At 34.8% G+C, this 15,193-nt stretch overlaps 1 protein-coding gene across 1 annotated transcript; it reads right to left on the bottom strand.

Moving 5' to 3' along the window:
* Positions 1-873: 873 nt before the first annotated feature.
* On the bottom strand, positions 874-4,023 carry LOC139885678 (26S proteasome regulatory subunit 6A homolog A). The gene is made up of 10 exons (XM_071869428.1): positions 3,843-4,023; positions 3,645-3,761; positions 3,091-3,198; positions 2,713-2,904; positions 2,443-2,634; positions 2,219-2,337; positions 2,025-2,112; positions 1,439-1,558; positions 1,211-1,351; positions 874-1,034 (listed from the first exon to the last, which is right to left on the bottom strand). Exons 1-10 carry the CDS (start codon positions 3,957-3,959, stop codon positions 957-959), a joined length of 1,272 nt encoding a protein of 423 aa, XP_071725529.1. The 5' UTR covers positions 3,960-4,023; the 3' UTR covers positions 874-956.
* Positions 4,024-15,193: the final 11,170 nt, after the last annotated feature.

The following is a 15,193-nucleotide window of genomic DNA, read 5'->3' as shown; positions in this document are numbered from 1 at the left end:
ATTTCAAATGAAACTTAACGAAAAAAATTAACGAACGTTAAATTAAGGGACCAACTATGTAATTACCTTTACATATTGACATGCTACCTGAGCTTAAGTAATTTCCTCTACAATACTAGAGATTTAATAATTGAATGCAAGATTTGAAAGTTGGATGCACACAATAAGAATTTGGTGAAACTTCAATGCATTTTCAAATAATTATCCTTCAATTTTAATAAATGGATTGTGACATTTATTTTTTGACATTTTTATTTTTAAGTTTTTACTCTATTACATTACATATAAACAATATAAAATCAATTAATATAACACAAAAAAATAAAAATAAAATGCCACATCAACATTCCACTACCACAACACGAACTCACAAGACGAACTCCCAACACCACCACTACTTCACTCAATAACTCAACACGTCATGTTATCAAAAAAGTGCAAAAAATGCACAACACGAACTCACAACACGAGTTACCATTACAAATGGTCTAAGCAACCTTTGGTGTCTTTGTCCTAGTTAGCTGGTTACAAATGTGTGGATCGAAGCTCTGAACTTTAGATTTTGTTGATCAACTGACTATACTAAACTTCACCCTAATAAAAAAAAAAAAGAAAAAAGAAAAAAAAAAGAAGAATGAAACTCAAAATATGGTTAAAGCATTTGCTTATAGCTAAAGCAATTTATTATTTATTTTTTTACCTGAACTCAAACAGAGGCTAAACTAATGATTTAACAAAGAATAATAGGGAGTCATATTTTTAATAACCCTATATGAGTTACGCCCTTGACGATACAGCTCAAATCGTCTTCAACTACTAAAAATTACCAATGCAGTTGTAGCTAAGACGAACTTGGAAGTAAAGAAGGAAAGAAAACGTAAAATCTTAAACATTATAAATCCCAACAGAAACATACAATAGCTTCAAATTGTACATTGCAATGCCAAAATCACATTCTAAGCATAGTAATTTAAGCTTGCTTTCTTCTTAGCCTGAACTTGAATGATTCCTTCATTGAAGTCCTCATGGTTTACCTACAACAACAACAACAACAACAACAACAACAACAACAACAACAACAACAACATCTTAATTTTCACTGTCGATATAGTTTTAATCTCAAACAGGTAAAATAAAATATAAGATATTTCAGATAAAACATACATAATCACAAGTATTTACAAATTAACAAGGTTATTTCTATTGGTACCTCAGTGGCATCACGTCGAAGAGCAAGCATGCCTGCTTCAACACAAACAGCTTTCAATTGTGCCCCATTGAAATCATCCGTAGACCGAGCCAGCTCTTCGAAGTTGACATCTGGGTGAACATTCATCTTACGAGAGTGGATCTGCATATTATTATAGAATGATGTTAAAAACATGATAAACGTTAACTAGTGAATATAGAACTGACACCTAATTCTGTAAAGGCGCACCTGCATGATTCGGGCTCTTGCTTCTTCAGTGGGATGAGGAAACTCGATCTTACGATCCAACCGACCAGAACGCATGAGTGCAGGGTCCAAAATATCAGCACGATTTGTTGCTGCTATCACCTGCAGTTTATATTATTTCTCTTAGTTGCAGAGTAAAATTTAGAAATGTCTTATCATGCGCACGGCCCGTTTCATTGACCTTTTAAGTAAATATCATATATTACAAATATAGTTCTCCCAAGAGTGACAGCACACAATTTTGCTTGTAGCAACAAACTAGAAATAAAGTAAGTAAGGTTGCAATATTTGCAGAGTTTGAACAAATTCGATCATCATGTAGAAAATAATAACCGTGTCAAAATGTGATTACAAAAACTATATTACTTTCGATTCTATGAACAGAATGATCAAGTTCTTCTTTCCTAAAATTACACTTGGGTAAACTGTGGACTTGTTTTCAATTAATTTTCTTTATCTATTTTATATAATCTTTTAACACGTTATAGAGATAGAGATATATCATAACTCATATGGATCAAAGCTGCCACATTTTTATTAAAGTTGACATTGATATTGAAAAGGTTACCTTGATCCGCTCATCACTGCTGAAACCATCCAACTGATTTAATAGTTCCAACATAGTTCGTTGCACTTCCCTATCCCCACTAACTTCACTGCACTCATATAAAACTTGTTAATAAGGATGAGTATGACAGTATACAAATAATTTAGTGGCATTGGTACGGAAGATAATAGTCTTGAGATAAAGGTGATACATGCCTATCAAACCGTTTTGTACCAATAGCATCAATTTCATCGATAAAGATAATGCAAGGGGATTTCTCTTTAGCCAGTTGGAATGCATCACGAACAAGTTTTGCACCATCACCAATAAACATCTACCAACAACAAACAGTAGTCGATTCATCACATAAGCATTAGCAGTATCATTTAAAAACAGCACATATTAACCAAGCAAAGCATTAGCACAAACACTAGCATACCTGAACAAGTTGTGGTCCTGCAAGCTTCAAAAAAGTAGCATTTGTTTGTGCAGCACAAGCACGGGCCATTAGGGTTTTCCCAGTCCCTGGTGGGCCATACAAAAGCACTCCTTTCGGTGGCCGAACACCTAGTTTTTGGAACCGCTCTTTATGAGTCATTGGCAAAACTATAGCCTCAACCAGCTCTTGAATCTGTCATATAGCACAAATAAAATCATGTTTGCCTAGGAAGCGCAGTATTGCACTCATTGTATAAGATATAAAGCTTGCCTGTTTTTCAAGACCTCCAATGTCATTGTAATCTTCAGTTGGTTTTTCATCGACCTCCATGGCCTTAACTCGAGAATCGTATTCAGATGGCAACGTGTCTAATATCAGATAACTGTCCTTGTTCACACCGACCAAATCACCAGGTTTCAGTTTATCTGGGTCCACAAGACCAACCACTGGCAAGAAAATTGTCTGCACAGGATAGTAGGATACGAACAAATTAAAGGTGGTAAAATGGGTAAAAGCCAGGTAAGTTAAGCAACATGTCATAAAGGGTTCAGGTTGAGACTGTCACGGTTCGGGTTAAGTAGACGTGCAAACACTTTTTGCCCATTGTTTATATAACTGACTAATAATCAAAACAGTACTGTGGCTTACCTGACGAGTAGATGTTTTTAGCACAACACATTTACCCTTCCTCTGTGAATCAAGATCAATATTTGCACCGTCTTCTTCAGCTTCATCTTCTGGATTCATCTCCAAAATCTGAAGCACCAAATGTTAGATTGGTTTTAAAAGAGACACATTAAAAAATGTCTTGTTTTAAAACAGCAATAGCAAACACAACGACTCTCACACGTAAATACGTAATATACAAATTCTCGATACACACACAAAGATTTAAAAAAACAAACAAAATTGATCATTACTATAATGCACAATATTTAAAGTGCCACGAATTCACACATACTATCAAACAGTTATGTTTTTCACTGCACTCAACAAGATCCAATACTTATCATTATCTCATAACTGTTTATATAATATTATATTACATAACCCTAATTTAATGCCACACCAAGGTACCATAGACATAAAAACTGTACAACAAAATTTAGGGTTTCGGAACAATATGAACAAACCCTAACTAATTCAAAAAAAACAGAATAATAATTATAATAAGCATGAAAAAAGATAACTAATATACAAACCTCAACAATGTTTCCAACTAAATAAGGAAGTTGCTTGTTCAATTTAATCTTCTCCTGATTCTCCTTAATTTTTTCTTTGAATGAATCCGATTCTAGATTAGTCCTCTGCAATTCTTCCTGCTCATTCAAACAAACGTATATGAACATCGAGTTTCAATTTACAATTTATATGAAGTGAAATAGATCTGTGAAAAGAACCTTGATGATACGAATCTCGTTATCGAGAAGACGAGAAGCTCTTTGAATATCTTCGGTGGACATGGAAGCAAGCTGATCGTCTTCAAAGCTTGGGTCTTCAGTCATCGGTGTCGCCATTATTTGTTGGTTGGTTGTTTGATTTTTGAATAAAGAGTAAAAAGAGGTTTCCGTCTTGGAGAGGAAGAAAGATACATATATATCCAAGGATCTTTCAATCCGGGTCGGGTCAGGTCAGATTGGGTTGATTGTAAAACTGGCCTGGCCCATTGAGTTATTTGATTTTAGCCAAATTATAAATATTACATTTGAGCAAATTTGATTTACTGTTCACCAATAGTGTCTGAGGGTATATCAGACATTTTGCACGTGTTCATTCCACTTCAAAATAACCTTCTTCATTTCACGAGTCATTTATTGGTTAGGGTTTACACACCACATCTCTCTCGATTCTTCCATCCACCCTCTTCAGTACCTACCTGCTTCTTCTTATTCTCGTCTTTTTACATCTTAATCTAATCTTTGGAACCCTACACCCCTCCATTTGCCAGGGTTCTTTCTCGACTCTTTCCTATGGCGATTGTAGTCCATCACCATCATGGGCTCGATCGCCAGCCCCGTTGCCTTCACCGCCTGTAACTCTTGTAGTCGCAACCACCATCATCGTCTCTGCTATTTTCTTTCCGCCTTACGATTCGTCTGGTGCGTATGGTTGCGAGTTAGCCCTAGGGTTTTGGATATCGTGGTTTCATCTTCATGGCTAGGCGACGTACGGCGTTTGTGTTACCTGTGATTGCGACAAAATTTAGGGTTTTTTGTTCGATTGGGGTCTTAACCTTTTGGATTTAATTTTTAATGCAACGGTAACCATTTTTCCCCTTTTTTAATTTATCCGATTATGTGATTTTATGACCCGTTGATGTTTATATCTTCATATTCAAGTGCACCTAGATGTTGTTACTGTTGCGTAGTTGCCTATGATTGTTGCTAAAATTCTCCACACCTTTGCATTTAAAGGTACTCTTTTTTGTATTTTTTTTTATTTATATGTATATGGTAATCGATTGTTTTTTTACTTGGGAAATGGAATTGTCTTAAGACAACAAGAAAGTCAAAACTTTCTTATGTTATTAATAAGTCAAATAAGTCAAATAAATGGTTTTATTGAAATAGTTGGCAAGTATAAACCATGACTAAGAAATTATTATGGCTCACATGACATCTCAAGTTTTATAATAGAGATAATTAGTTTTAACTTCTTAGAGATGTGAATTCCATTCAAATTATGTAAATTTCTTTTTTGAGAATTAGTTACATATTGCATAATGTCAAGATTGCTTAATGTCAGTGTGTTACATTATAAACTTAGTCGTTGTATGATACGGTGGTTGTAATTAAGATTTAAGAAGTCAAGCACAAGCAGCTTTAGGCACTTTTATTAATTTAAACTGTCTTTGTATATTTGAATCTTCGATAGAATCACAACATGAACTACCATTCCAATTGCAGAAAGCCAGAGGATTTTAGGAGAAACTAGTGCTCCTGTTGCATTAACAGCTCAAGATTTTGCCACAAATTAAGTAAAATCACAAAAAATATAAAATAAAAAAAAATAGAAAGTGTTAAAACTGATAAGGGGATGCAGGATTTTGATAAACTTACTTGAATCAGTACATATTGGAACTTTCACTTTATCATGTCCTTGACGGACTTACTTACTTTTAATAAACTTACTACTGGTCTTTTGATAAATCTTTTATGAGCAATAAAGTTGCAGCAACAAGAGAATTATTATCTTTTTAATTATTATCGTCGAGTTGGTGATTGTTGGTCATATTTTCAGATGTCCATTGATGCTACTGCTTCTGTAATCCGTATCTATCGTCGTCCATTTATCTGATTTTCTAGATAATAAATTTGTGTTTACGTATCGTATTAGCATATTTGTTTATTTTGAAGTTCTAGATATTTCTTCTAATGTTTCAATCGAACAAATGTAGTAGGTGGGTGTCATTCTCATATATTTATTGAAATGTCCCGTTCATATTGATTATAAACGTTCCATATTAATTGATTTCGTTGCGAGGTTTTGACCTCTATATGAGACGTTTTTAAAAGACTGCATTCGTTTTTAAAACAAACCATAATCTTTATTTTATCGACAAGGTTAAAAGGTCACCACCTAAATTATCAGAAATGATAATCTAAAAATATCACACTTACACACTACCAATACATATTGGTTTACAATATTAATATGTTACAACAAAGTAAATCTCGAATGCAGTTTTAAACAATATTATACAAGCATGCTGACACCAAGTCTTGTCCATATATTAGCATTCAACAGCGGAAGCTCTTAATAATCACCTGAGAATAAACATGCTTTAAACGTCAACAAAAATGTTGGTGAGTTATAGGTTTAACCTATATATTATCAAATTAATATAATAGACCACAAGATTTCATTTATTCAATAATCCTACACTCGCAAGTGTATAAAAATCATTCTATGATGAACACCTGGTAACCGACATTAACATAATGCATATAGAATATTCCCCGCATACTCGCAAGTATGTCATAAATTTTGGCAATCGCAATCACCATTTAAAATCGAAGTACTAAAGCATTCCAAATTCCAAAATGGGGTTTGTTAGGCCCATAGATTTATCTTTAGGATTCGCGTCAATTAGGGGTCATTTCACTAATTCTTAGGCTACCAGACTTGAAGGGGCAATATTCGGTTTAATAATCCAACCATATAATGTAGTTTCGCGTACTTGTGTCCATTTTGTAAAACATTTAGAAAGCTGCATGTATTCTCATCCCAAAAATATTAGATTTTAAAAGTGGGACTATAACTCACTTTCACAGATTTTTACTTCGTCGAGAAGTAAGACTTGGCCACTGGTCGATTCACGAACCTATAACAAATATGTACATATATATCAAAGTATGTTCAAAATATAATTACAACATTTTTAATACGTTTTAATATTTTAAGTTTATTAAGTCGGCTGTCCTCGTTAGTAACCTACAACTAGTTGTCCACAGTTAGATGTATAGAAATAAATCGATATATATTATCTTGAATCAATCCACGACCCAGTGTATACATGTCTCGGGCTAGATCACAACTCAAAGTATATATATTTTTGGAATCAACCTCAACCCTGTATAGCTAACTCCAACATTACTGCATATAGAGTGTCTATGGTTGTTCCAAATAATATATATACATGGGTCGATATGATATGTCAAAACATTTGCATATGTGTCTATGGTATCCCAAGATTACATAATATATTAGAATACATGTATAATACAATATGAGTTAGCTAGGATGTGATTAATATAGATTTGTTACCAATTTTCACGTAGTTACAACAAGTAAAAATATCCAATCTTGTTTTACCCATAACTTCTTCGTTTTAAATCCGTTTTGAGTGATTCAAGTTGCTATGATTTCATATTGAACTTAAGTTTATGAATCTAAACAGAAAAAATATAAGTTTATAGTCAGAAATACAGGTTACAAGTTGTTTTTGTAAAGGTAGTCATTTCAGTCGAAAGAACGACGTCTAGATGACCATTTTGGAAAACATACTTCCACTTTGAGTTTAACCATGATTTTTGGATATAGTTTCATGTTCATAAGAAAAATCATTTTCCCAGAAGAACAACTTCTAAATCAAAGTTTATCATAGTTTTTAATTAATTAACCCAAAACAGCCCGCGGTATTACTACGACGGCGTATATCTGGTTTTACGGTGTTTTTTGTGTTTTCAGGTTTTAAATCATTAAGTTAGCATATCATATAGATATAGAACATGTGTTTAGTTGATTTTAAAAGTCAAGTTAGAAGGATTAACTTTTGTTTGCGAACAAGTTTAGAATTAACTAAACTATGTTCTAGTGATTACAAGTTTAAACCTTCGAATAAGGTAGTTTTATATATATGAATTGAATGATGTTATGAACATCATTACTACCTCAAATTTTGTGGATAAACCTACTGGAAATGAGAAAAAATAACTGTACTTCAAAGGATCTTTGATTGCTTGGAAGTTCTTGAAATAGAATCATGACACAAAAACAAGTTCAAGTAAGATTATTACTCGAATTAAGATAGTTATAGTTATAGAAATTGAATCAAAGCTTGAATATGAATATTACCTTGATTTAGAAAGATAACCTACTGTAAATAACAAAGGTTTCTTGATCTTAGATGATTGCTTGGAATGGATTAGGAAACTTGGAAGTAAACTTGTAAACTTGGAAGTATTCTTGATGTGTTCTTGAGTAATTGTTTTTATGATGATTATAGGTAATAACCAAAGCTTTTATTTGATATTTTTGCTGGAAAAATAGTAACTTAGACGTTCATGGAAGAGAGTGTGTGTTTTGAGAGAGAATTGGGAAGAAAATTGGAAGTAAAATGGAGTAGGTGGTGAGTGGTGAAGGTGAGTGGGGTTAAAAGGAGTTCTTGTTTTTGTTTCCTTGCTCATAAGTCATGCTAGTTGTCTAATTGTTGGTTCCACATGTTTGTTGACTATCTAGGGCTGCTAAGAGCTGAATTATTATGTGTATATACCAATAGTATATACGTTTAGGAACTAGGTATTGTACGAGTACGAATACGGTTGCATACGAGTAGCATTGTTGATGAAAATGAATGAGAATGCAATTGTAAGCATTTTTGTTAAGTAGAAGTACTTTGATATGTGTCTTGAAGTCTTTCAAAAGTGTAATAATACATCTAAATACACTACATGTATATACATTTTAACTGAGTCGTTAAGTCATCGTTAGTCGTTACATGTAAATGTTGTTTTGAAACCTTTAAGTTAACGATCTCATTTAATGTTGTTAACCCATTGTTTATTATATCTAATGAGATGTTAAATTATTACATTATCATGATATTATTATGTATGAATATATCTTAATATGATATATATACATTAAATGTCGTTACAACGATAATCGTTACATATATGCCTCGTTTCAAAATTCTTAAATTAGTAGTCTTGTTTTACATATGTAGTTCATTGTTAACATACTTAATGATATATATAATTATCATTTTATCATGTTAAATAAAGTGTAACAATATCTTAATATGCTACATATGTATTTAGTAAGACGTTGTAATAACGATAATCGTTATATATATCGTTTCGAGTTTCTTAACTTAGTAGTCTCATTTTTATGTATATAACTCATTGTTAATATACTTATGGAGATACTTACTTATCATAATCTCATGTTAACTATATGTATATCCATATATATATCGTCATGTCATTTTTACAAGTTTTAACGTTCGTGAATCGCCGGTCAACTTGGGTGGTCAATTGTCTACATGAAACTCATTTCAAATAATCAAGTCTTAACAAGTTTGATTGCTTAACATGTTGGAAACACTTAATCATGTAGATATCAATTTCATTTAATATATATAAACATGGAAAAGTTCGGGTCACTATAGTACCTACCCGTTAAATAAATTTCATCCCGAAATTTTAAGCAGTTGGAGGTGTTGACGTATCTTCCGGAAATAGGTGCGGGTATTTCTTCTTCATCTGATCTTCTCATTCCCAGGTGAACTCGGGTCCTCTACGAGCATTCCATCGAACCTTAACAATTGGAATCTTGTTTTGCTTAAGTCTTTTAACCTCACGATCCATTATTTCGACGGGTTCTTCGATGAATTGAAGTTTTTCGTTGATTTGGATTTCGTCTAACGGAATAGTGAGATCTTCTTTAGCAAAACATTTCTTCAAATTCGAGACGTGGAAAGTGTTATGTACAGCCGTGAGTTGTTGAGGTAACTCAAGTCGGTAAGCTACTAGTCCGACACGATCAATAATCTTGAATGGTCCAATATACCTTGGATTTAATTTCCCTCGTTTACCAAATCGTACAACACCTTTCCAAGGTGCAACTTTAAGCATGACCATCTCTCCAATTTCAAAATCTATATCTTTTCTTTTAATGTCAGCGTAGCTCTTTTGTCGACTTTGGGCGGTTTTCAACCGTTGTTGAATTTGGATGATCTTTTCGGTAGTTTCTTGTATTATCTCCAGACCCGTAATCTGTCTATCCCCCACTTCACTCTAAAAAATCGGAGACATGCACTTTCTACCATAAAGTGCTTCAAATGGTGCCATCTTAATGCTTGAATGCTAACTGTTGTTGTCGGAAAATTCTGCTAACAGTAGGTGTCGATCCCAACTGTTTCCGAAATCGATAACACATGCTCGTAGCATGTCTTCAAGGGTCTGTATCGTCCTTTCACTTTGCCCATCAGTTTATGGATGATAAGCAGTACTCATGTCTAGACGAGTCCCCAATGCTTGTTGCAATGTCTGCCAAAATCTTGAAACAAATCTGCCATCCCTATCTGAGATAATAGAGACTGGTATTCCATGTCTGGAGACAACTTCCTTCAAGTATAATCGCGCCAACTTCTCCATTTTATCATCTTCTCTCATTGGCAGAAAGTGTGCTGACTTGGTAAGACGATCGACTATTACCCAAATTGTATCATAACTACTTGCAGTCCTTGGCAATTTAGTAATGAAATCCATGGTAATGTTTTCCCATTTTCATTCTGGGATTTCAGGTTGTTGAAGTAGACCTAATGGTTTCTGATGTTTAGCTTTGACCTTAGAACACGTCAAACATTCTCCTACGTATTTAGCAATATCGGCTTTCATACCCGGCCACCAAAAGTGTTTCTTGAGATCTTTGTACATCTTCCCCGCTCCGGGATGTATTGAATATCTGGTTTTATGTGCTTCTTTAAGTACCTTTTCTCTCATATCTCCAAACTTTGGTACCCAAATTCTTTCAGCCCTATACCGGGTTCCGTCTTCTCGGATATTAAGATGTTTCTCCGATCCTTTGGGTATTTCATTCTTCAACTTTCCTTCTTTTACAACTCCCTGCTGCGCCTCCTTTATTTGAGTAGTAAGGTTAGTACGAATAATTATATTCATAGCTTTTACCCGTATAGGTTCTCTGTCCTTTCTACTCAAAGCGTCGGCTACCACATTCGCCTTCCCTGGGTGGTAACGAATCTCAAAGTCATAATCATTCAACAATTCAATCCACCTACGCTGCCTCATGTTCAGTTGTTTCTGATTAAATATGTGTTAGAGACTTTTGTGGTCGGTATATATAATACTTTTGACCCCATATAAGTAGTGCCTCTAAGTCTTTAATGCAAAAACAACAGCGCCCAATTCCAAATCGTGAGTCGTATAATTTTGCTCGTGAATCTTCAATTGTCTGGACTCATAAGCAATTACCTTCGTTCGTTGCATTAATACACAACCGAGGCCTTGCTTTGAGGCATCACAATATATCACAAAATCATCATTCCCTTCAGGCAATGACAATATAGGTGCCGTAGTTAACTTTTTCTTCAACAATTGAAACGCTTTCTCCTGCTCATCCTTCCATTCAAATTTCTTCCCTTTATGTGTTAACGCAGTCAAGGGTTTTGCTATTTTGGAAAAATCTTGGATGAACCTTCTGTAGTAACCAGCAATTCCTAAAAATTGGCGTATATGCTTCGGAGTTTTCGGGGTTTCCCACTTTTCAACGGTTTCAATCTTTGCCGGATCCACCTGAATACCTTCTTTGTTCACTATGTGACCGAGGAATTAAACTTTTTCCAACCAAAATGCACACTTTGAAAATTTAGCGTACAGTTTTTCTTTCCTCAACAACTCTAACACTTTTCTCAAATGTTCTTCGTGCTCTTGATCATTCTTTGAGTAAATAAGTATGTCATCGATGAAAACAATGACAAACTTGTCAAGGTATGGTCCACACACTCGGTTCATGAGGTCCATGAACAAAGCTGGTGCGTTAGTCAACCCAAACGGCATAACCATAAACTCGTAATGATCGTAACGCGTTCTGAAAGCAGTCTTCGGAATATCATCCTCCTTCACCCGCATTTGATGATACCCAGAACGTAAATCAATCTTCGAATAAACTGACGAGCCTTGTAGTTGATCAAATAAGTCGTCAATTCTTGGTAGTGGATAACGGTTCTTTATGGTAAGTTTGTTCAACTCTCGGTAGTCGATACACAACCTGAATGTACCATCCTTCTTTTTGACAAACAAAACAGGAGCTCCCCATGGTGATGTACTTGGTCGTATAAAACCACGCTCTAAAAGTTCTTGTAGTTGGTTTTGGAGTTCCTTCATTTCACTGGGTGCGAGTCTGTATGGAGCATGAGCTATTGGTACAGCTCCTGGTACAAGGTCTATTTGAAATTCAACGGATCAATGTGGGGGTAATCCCGGTAATTCTTTCGAAAATACATCGAGAAATTCTTTTGCTACAGGAACATCACTGATGTTCTTTTCTTCAGGTTTAACTTCCTCGATGTGTGCGACAATGACGTAACAACCTTTTCTTATTAGTTTTTGCGCCTTCAAATTACTAATAAGATTTAACTTCGCGTTGCTCTTTTCTCCGTACACCATTAAGGGTTTTCCTTCTTTTCGTACAATGCGAATTGCATTTTTGTAACATACGATCTCTGCTCTCTCCTTTTTCAACCAGTTCATGCCAATTATGTAACGACCCAACTTTTTTGACTTGCTTTCGTGCCTTGTATTTTTGCGAAACTGCGATTTTGTGCGTACTATGCTACTTTATACTCTGGAAACTTGATATACGTGGTTTACTTCCAATTATATGTTAAAACGTGCCTTAGAGTACGTAGGATACTTAACTTGTTCACCGGAAGCCTTTATAACCGTTAATATTACTCGACGTTTCGAATAAACCGCGAACTGCGCGCACACTTGACTTTTGTCGTAACCGGAATATTATGACTGCGAAATATTAATTATTATTTTATAATAATAATTACCTGGGTTTTTGGATGCTTAATTACGCGTAGGAATTTAATTAAGCTTACTAGTTAGTCTTGTTGGACTTTCTACCTTGTTGGACTTAAGCCCACCCTACTCTAGCTAGTGGCCCAATTAATTAGCCCACTTATTAATTACTAGTGATCCATTAATATATAAGACAATTACCCATTTAATTAGAGGGAACATGCTAGCAAAAATGTCAAGTATTATCCATAATGTTACATGGGATCCTAGCATAATTACCTACTTTAGACAACCACTAACCAAAAAGCAACTTTGTGTCCCCCCTTCCCCCTACAAAGCTCACGGCCATATGGCCATTCCCACACCCCATTTGCCTATAAATAGCACCCTTAACCCATCCATTTAACACTTGCTCTCATTTGAATTTCACACACACTTGCTCTCTTATTTCCTTTCTAGTCTTTCTCACTCTAGAAACTTGTAAGTTTTGCTTTTTCTTCTTCTTCTCCTCCTTTCTAATTCATGGTCATCATCATCAACATTAAAGGTCTTGCTTTTTAGCTTTGATCTTGATTAGATCTTGTATATTCAAGCATGAATCCTTCAAGAACATGGAAGATTCAAGCTTTCTAGCTTTGAATCTTCACCAACTTTGTAGATCTAGATTATTTTTACTTTAATCTTGTTATTTTGTTATAAAGATTCAAACTTGTGTTTGTAATCTTCATGTATCTTAAAGATCCAAGCTTTATGCTTCAAGATCTTCAAGAACAATCAAGATGCAAGCTTTCTAGCTTGAATCTCCATATCTTTTTGTTAGATCTAAGTTTTCTAACTTATGATCTTGTTATTTTGTTAAAAAGATTCAAACTTGTGTTTGTTATCTTCATGTAACTTAAAGATCCAAGCTTTATGCTTCAAGACTTCAAGAACACTAAAGGTTCAAGCTTTCTAGATTTGTGACTTTATAAATTGTGTGAAAGGGATCCAAGCTCTCTAGCTTAGGGTTCCATCACTTCATTTGACTTAGATTGTGTTCATACTTGTTTGATTGATGTAAAGTTTGTAACTTTGTTTGTAAATAGGACTTGTATTTGTGTTAAGACTAAGGATATGATGTAACCTTGGTTCATCATCCATCTAAGACTCTTAAATGAGTTGTGTTACCACTTGGTCTTAACATATTGTGTATTGATGGTAGAATATTGGTCAAAAGTGATGTTAAACCATCAACAAGTTGTACACTTGAAGCTACAAGCATCAAGGATGAGAACCGTGATGAGCATTAAGCACCAAGAACCCCACCGGAGCACTTGTCCACTGATTTTCGTATCTGATCTGGCCACCTGGCTACTGGAAAGTTGATTTTTAGTTATTTCGGTTCGAGTAGATGATTTTCTGTTTAGACCTCATCTTAATCCGAGTTACGGTTTAGGATTTATGGCCCTCCGAGAGTCACTACACCCTATTAACGTTGTGCTGAAATTTCTGACCTACTCGCACTTAAACTGTCGCCACGGTTAAATGAAGACGAGTTAGGTTCTGAAAATTGGTCATAGGTTAGGGGACTCATATACGGAGCCATAGCCACTGACTATGCATCTTTTCGATTTACGTAGAGGTCGTAGCAGCTGACCGAAGTCAGCCTATTATTTCGATCTCTATTCTTGTCGAACTTACTTAGCTTTTATGATGATGAACGATGATGATGATGACACTTAAACTTATTTTATGCATATTAGAATTTATAAAGACAACCTACTGACCTAGTAACCCTTGATTTAGGTTGACGACCTTTCGGACCGACTTACTACTTGCGTACTTTCATTACCGACTTTACCGCTTTTATCACTATGAGTTATAGCATCCCGTTTTACTTTAATTATTTTGGGACTGAGAATACATGCACTTTTTACGTTTTACATACTAGGAACGAGTACTTAAACTTTATATGTGTGTGGGTTATACAACGGCATAAACATTCCCCTTAGCACGGTAACGTTTAGTCATTGGTTTTTGAACCGGTGAACGCGAATCTTATATATGGATCCATAGGGTTTGACATCCCCACTCGGGCTAGTCGCGCTAGCATTTAACGGGTGTTTAATACTTCGTGAACATACGCACTCGCCAAGTGTACTTTCAGGGGGTTATAAATGTTAAGTCTAGTTACCGGGTGCCAACGGTTATACATATAGTTTTCATACTGTTTTGTTATACTGAAATCTCGTGGCCTACCTTACGTTACTGTTACAACTTAAACTATAGCTCACCAACATTCGTGTTGACTTTTAAGCGTGTATTTCTCAGGTGCCTAGAGGTTTCTTGCTTCCGCTGTTAGATTTGCTGTCATGCTGTTATTGAATTGCTTTTAAGGACCTGCTGTATTAGTTATCCGCTGCATTACTAGAGATGTCTCAATCTTGGAACTTTTCTTTTGCATTCGTAGTTTATGTTAATTTCAAATAATGACTTTGTAA

This window comes from Rutidosis leptorrhynchoides, chromosome 1 (genome assembly GCF_046630445.1).
Source record: "Rutidosis leptorrhynchoides isolate AG116_Rl617_1_P2 chromosome 1, CSIRO_AGI_Rlap_v1, whole genome shotgun sequence".
Taxonomy (NCBI): Eukaryota; Viridiplantae; Streptophyta; class Magnoliopsida; order Asterales; family Asteraceae; genus Rutidosis; species Rutidosis leptorrhynchoides.
This window is presented reverse-complemented; position numbering and strand designations above follow the sequence as displayed.

What these genes read in the sequence shown, in the direction of transcription:
- LOC139885678 (XM_071869428.1), bottom strand. Translation starts at nt 3,959, where the DNA reads ATGGCGACACCGATGACTGAAGACCCAAGCTTTGAAGACGATCAGCTT. An exon ending in TAGTTGGAAACATTGTTGAG is followed by an intron (nt 3,199 to 3,644) that starts GTTTGTATATTA and finishes TTGGTGCTTCAG; the next exon opens with ATTTTGGAGATGAATCCAGA. An exon ending in GGTACAAAACGGTTTGATAG is followed by an intron (nt 2,113 to 2,218) that starts GCATGTATCACC and finishes ATATGAGTGCAG; the next exon opens with TGAAGTTAGTGGGGATAGGG.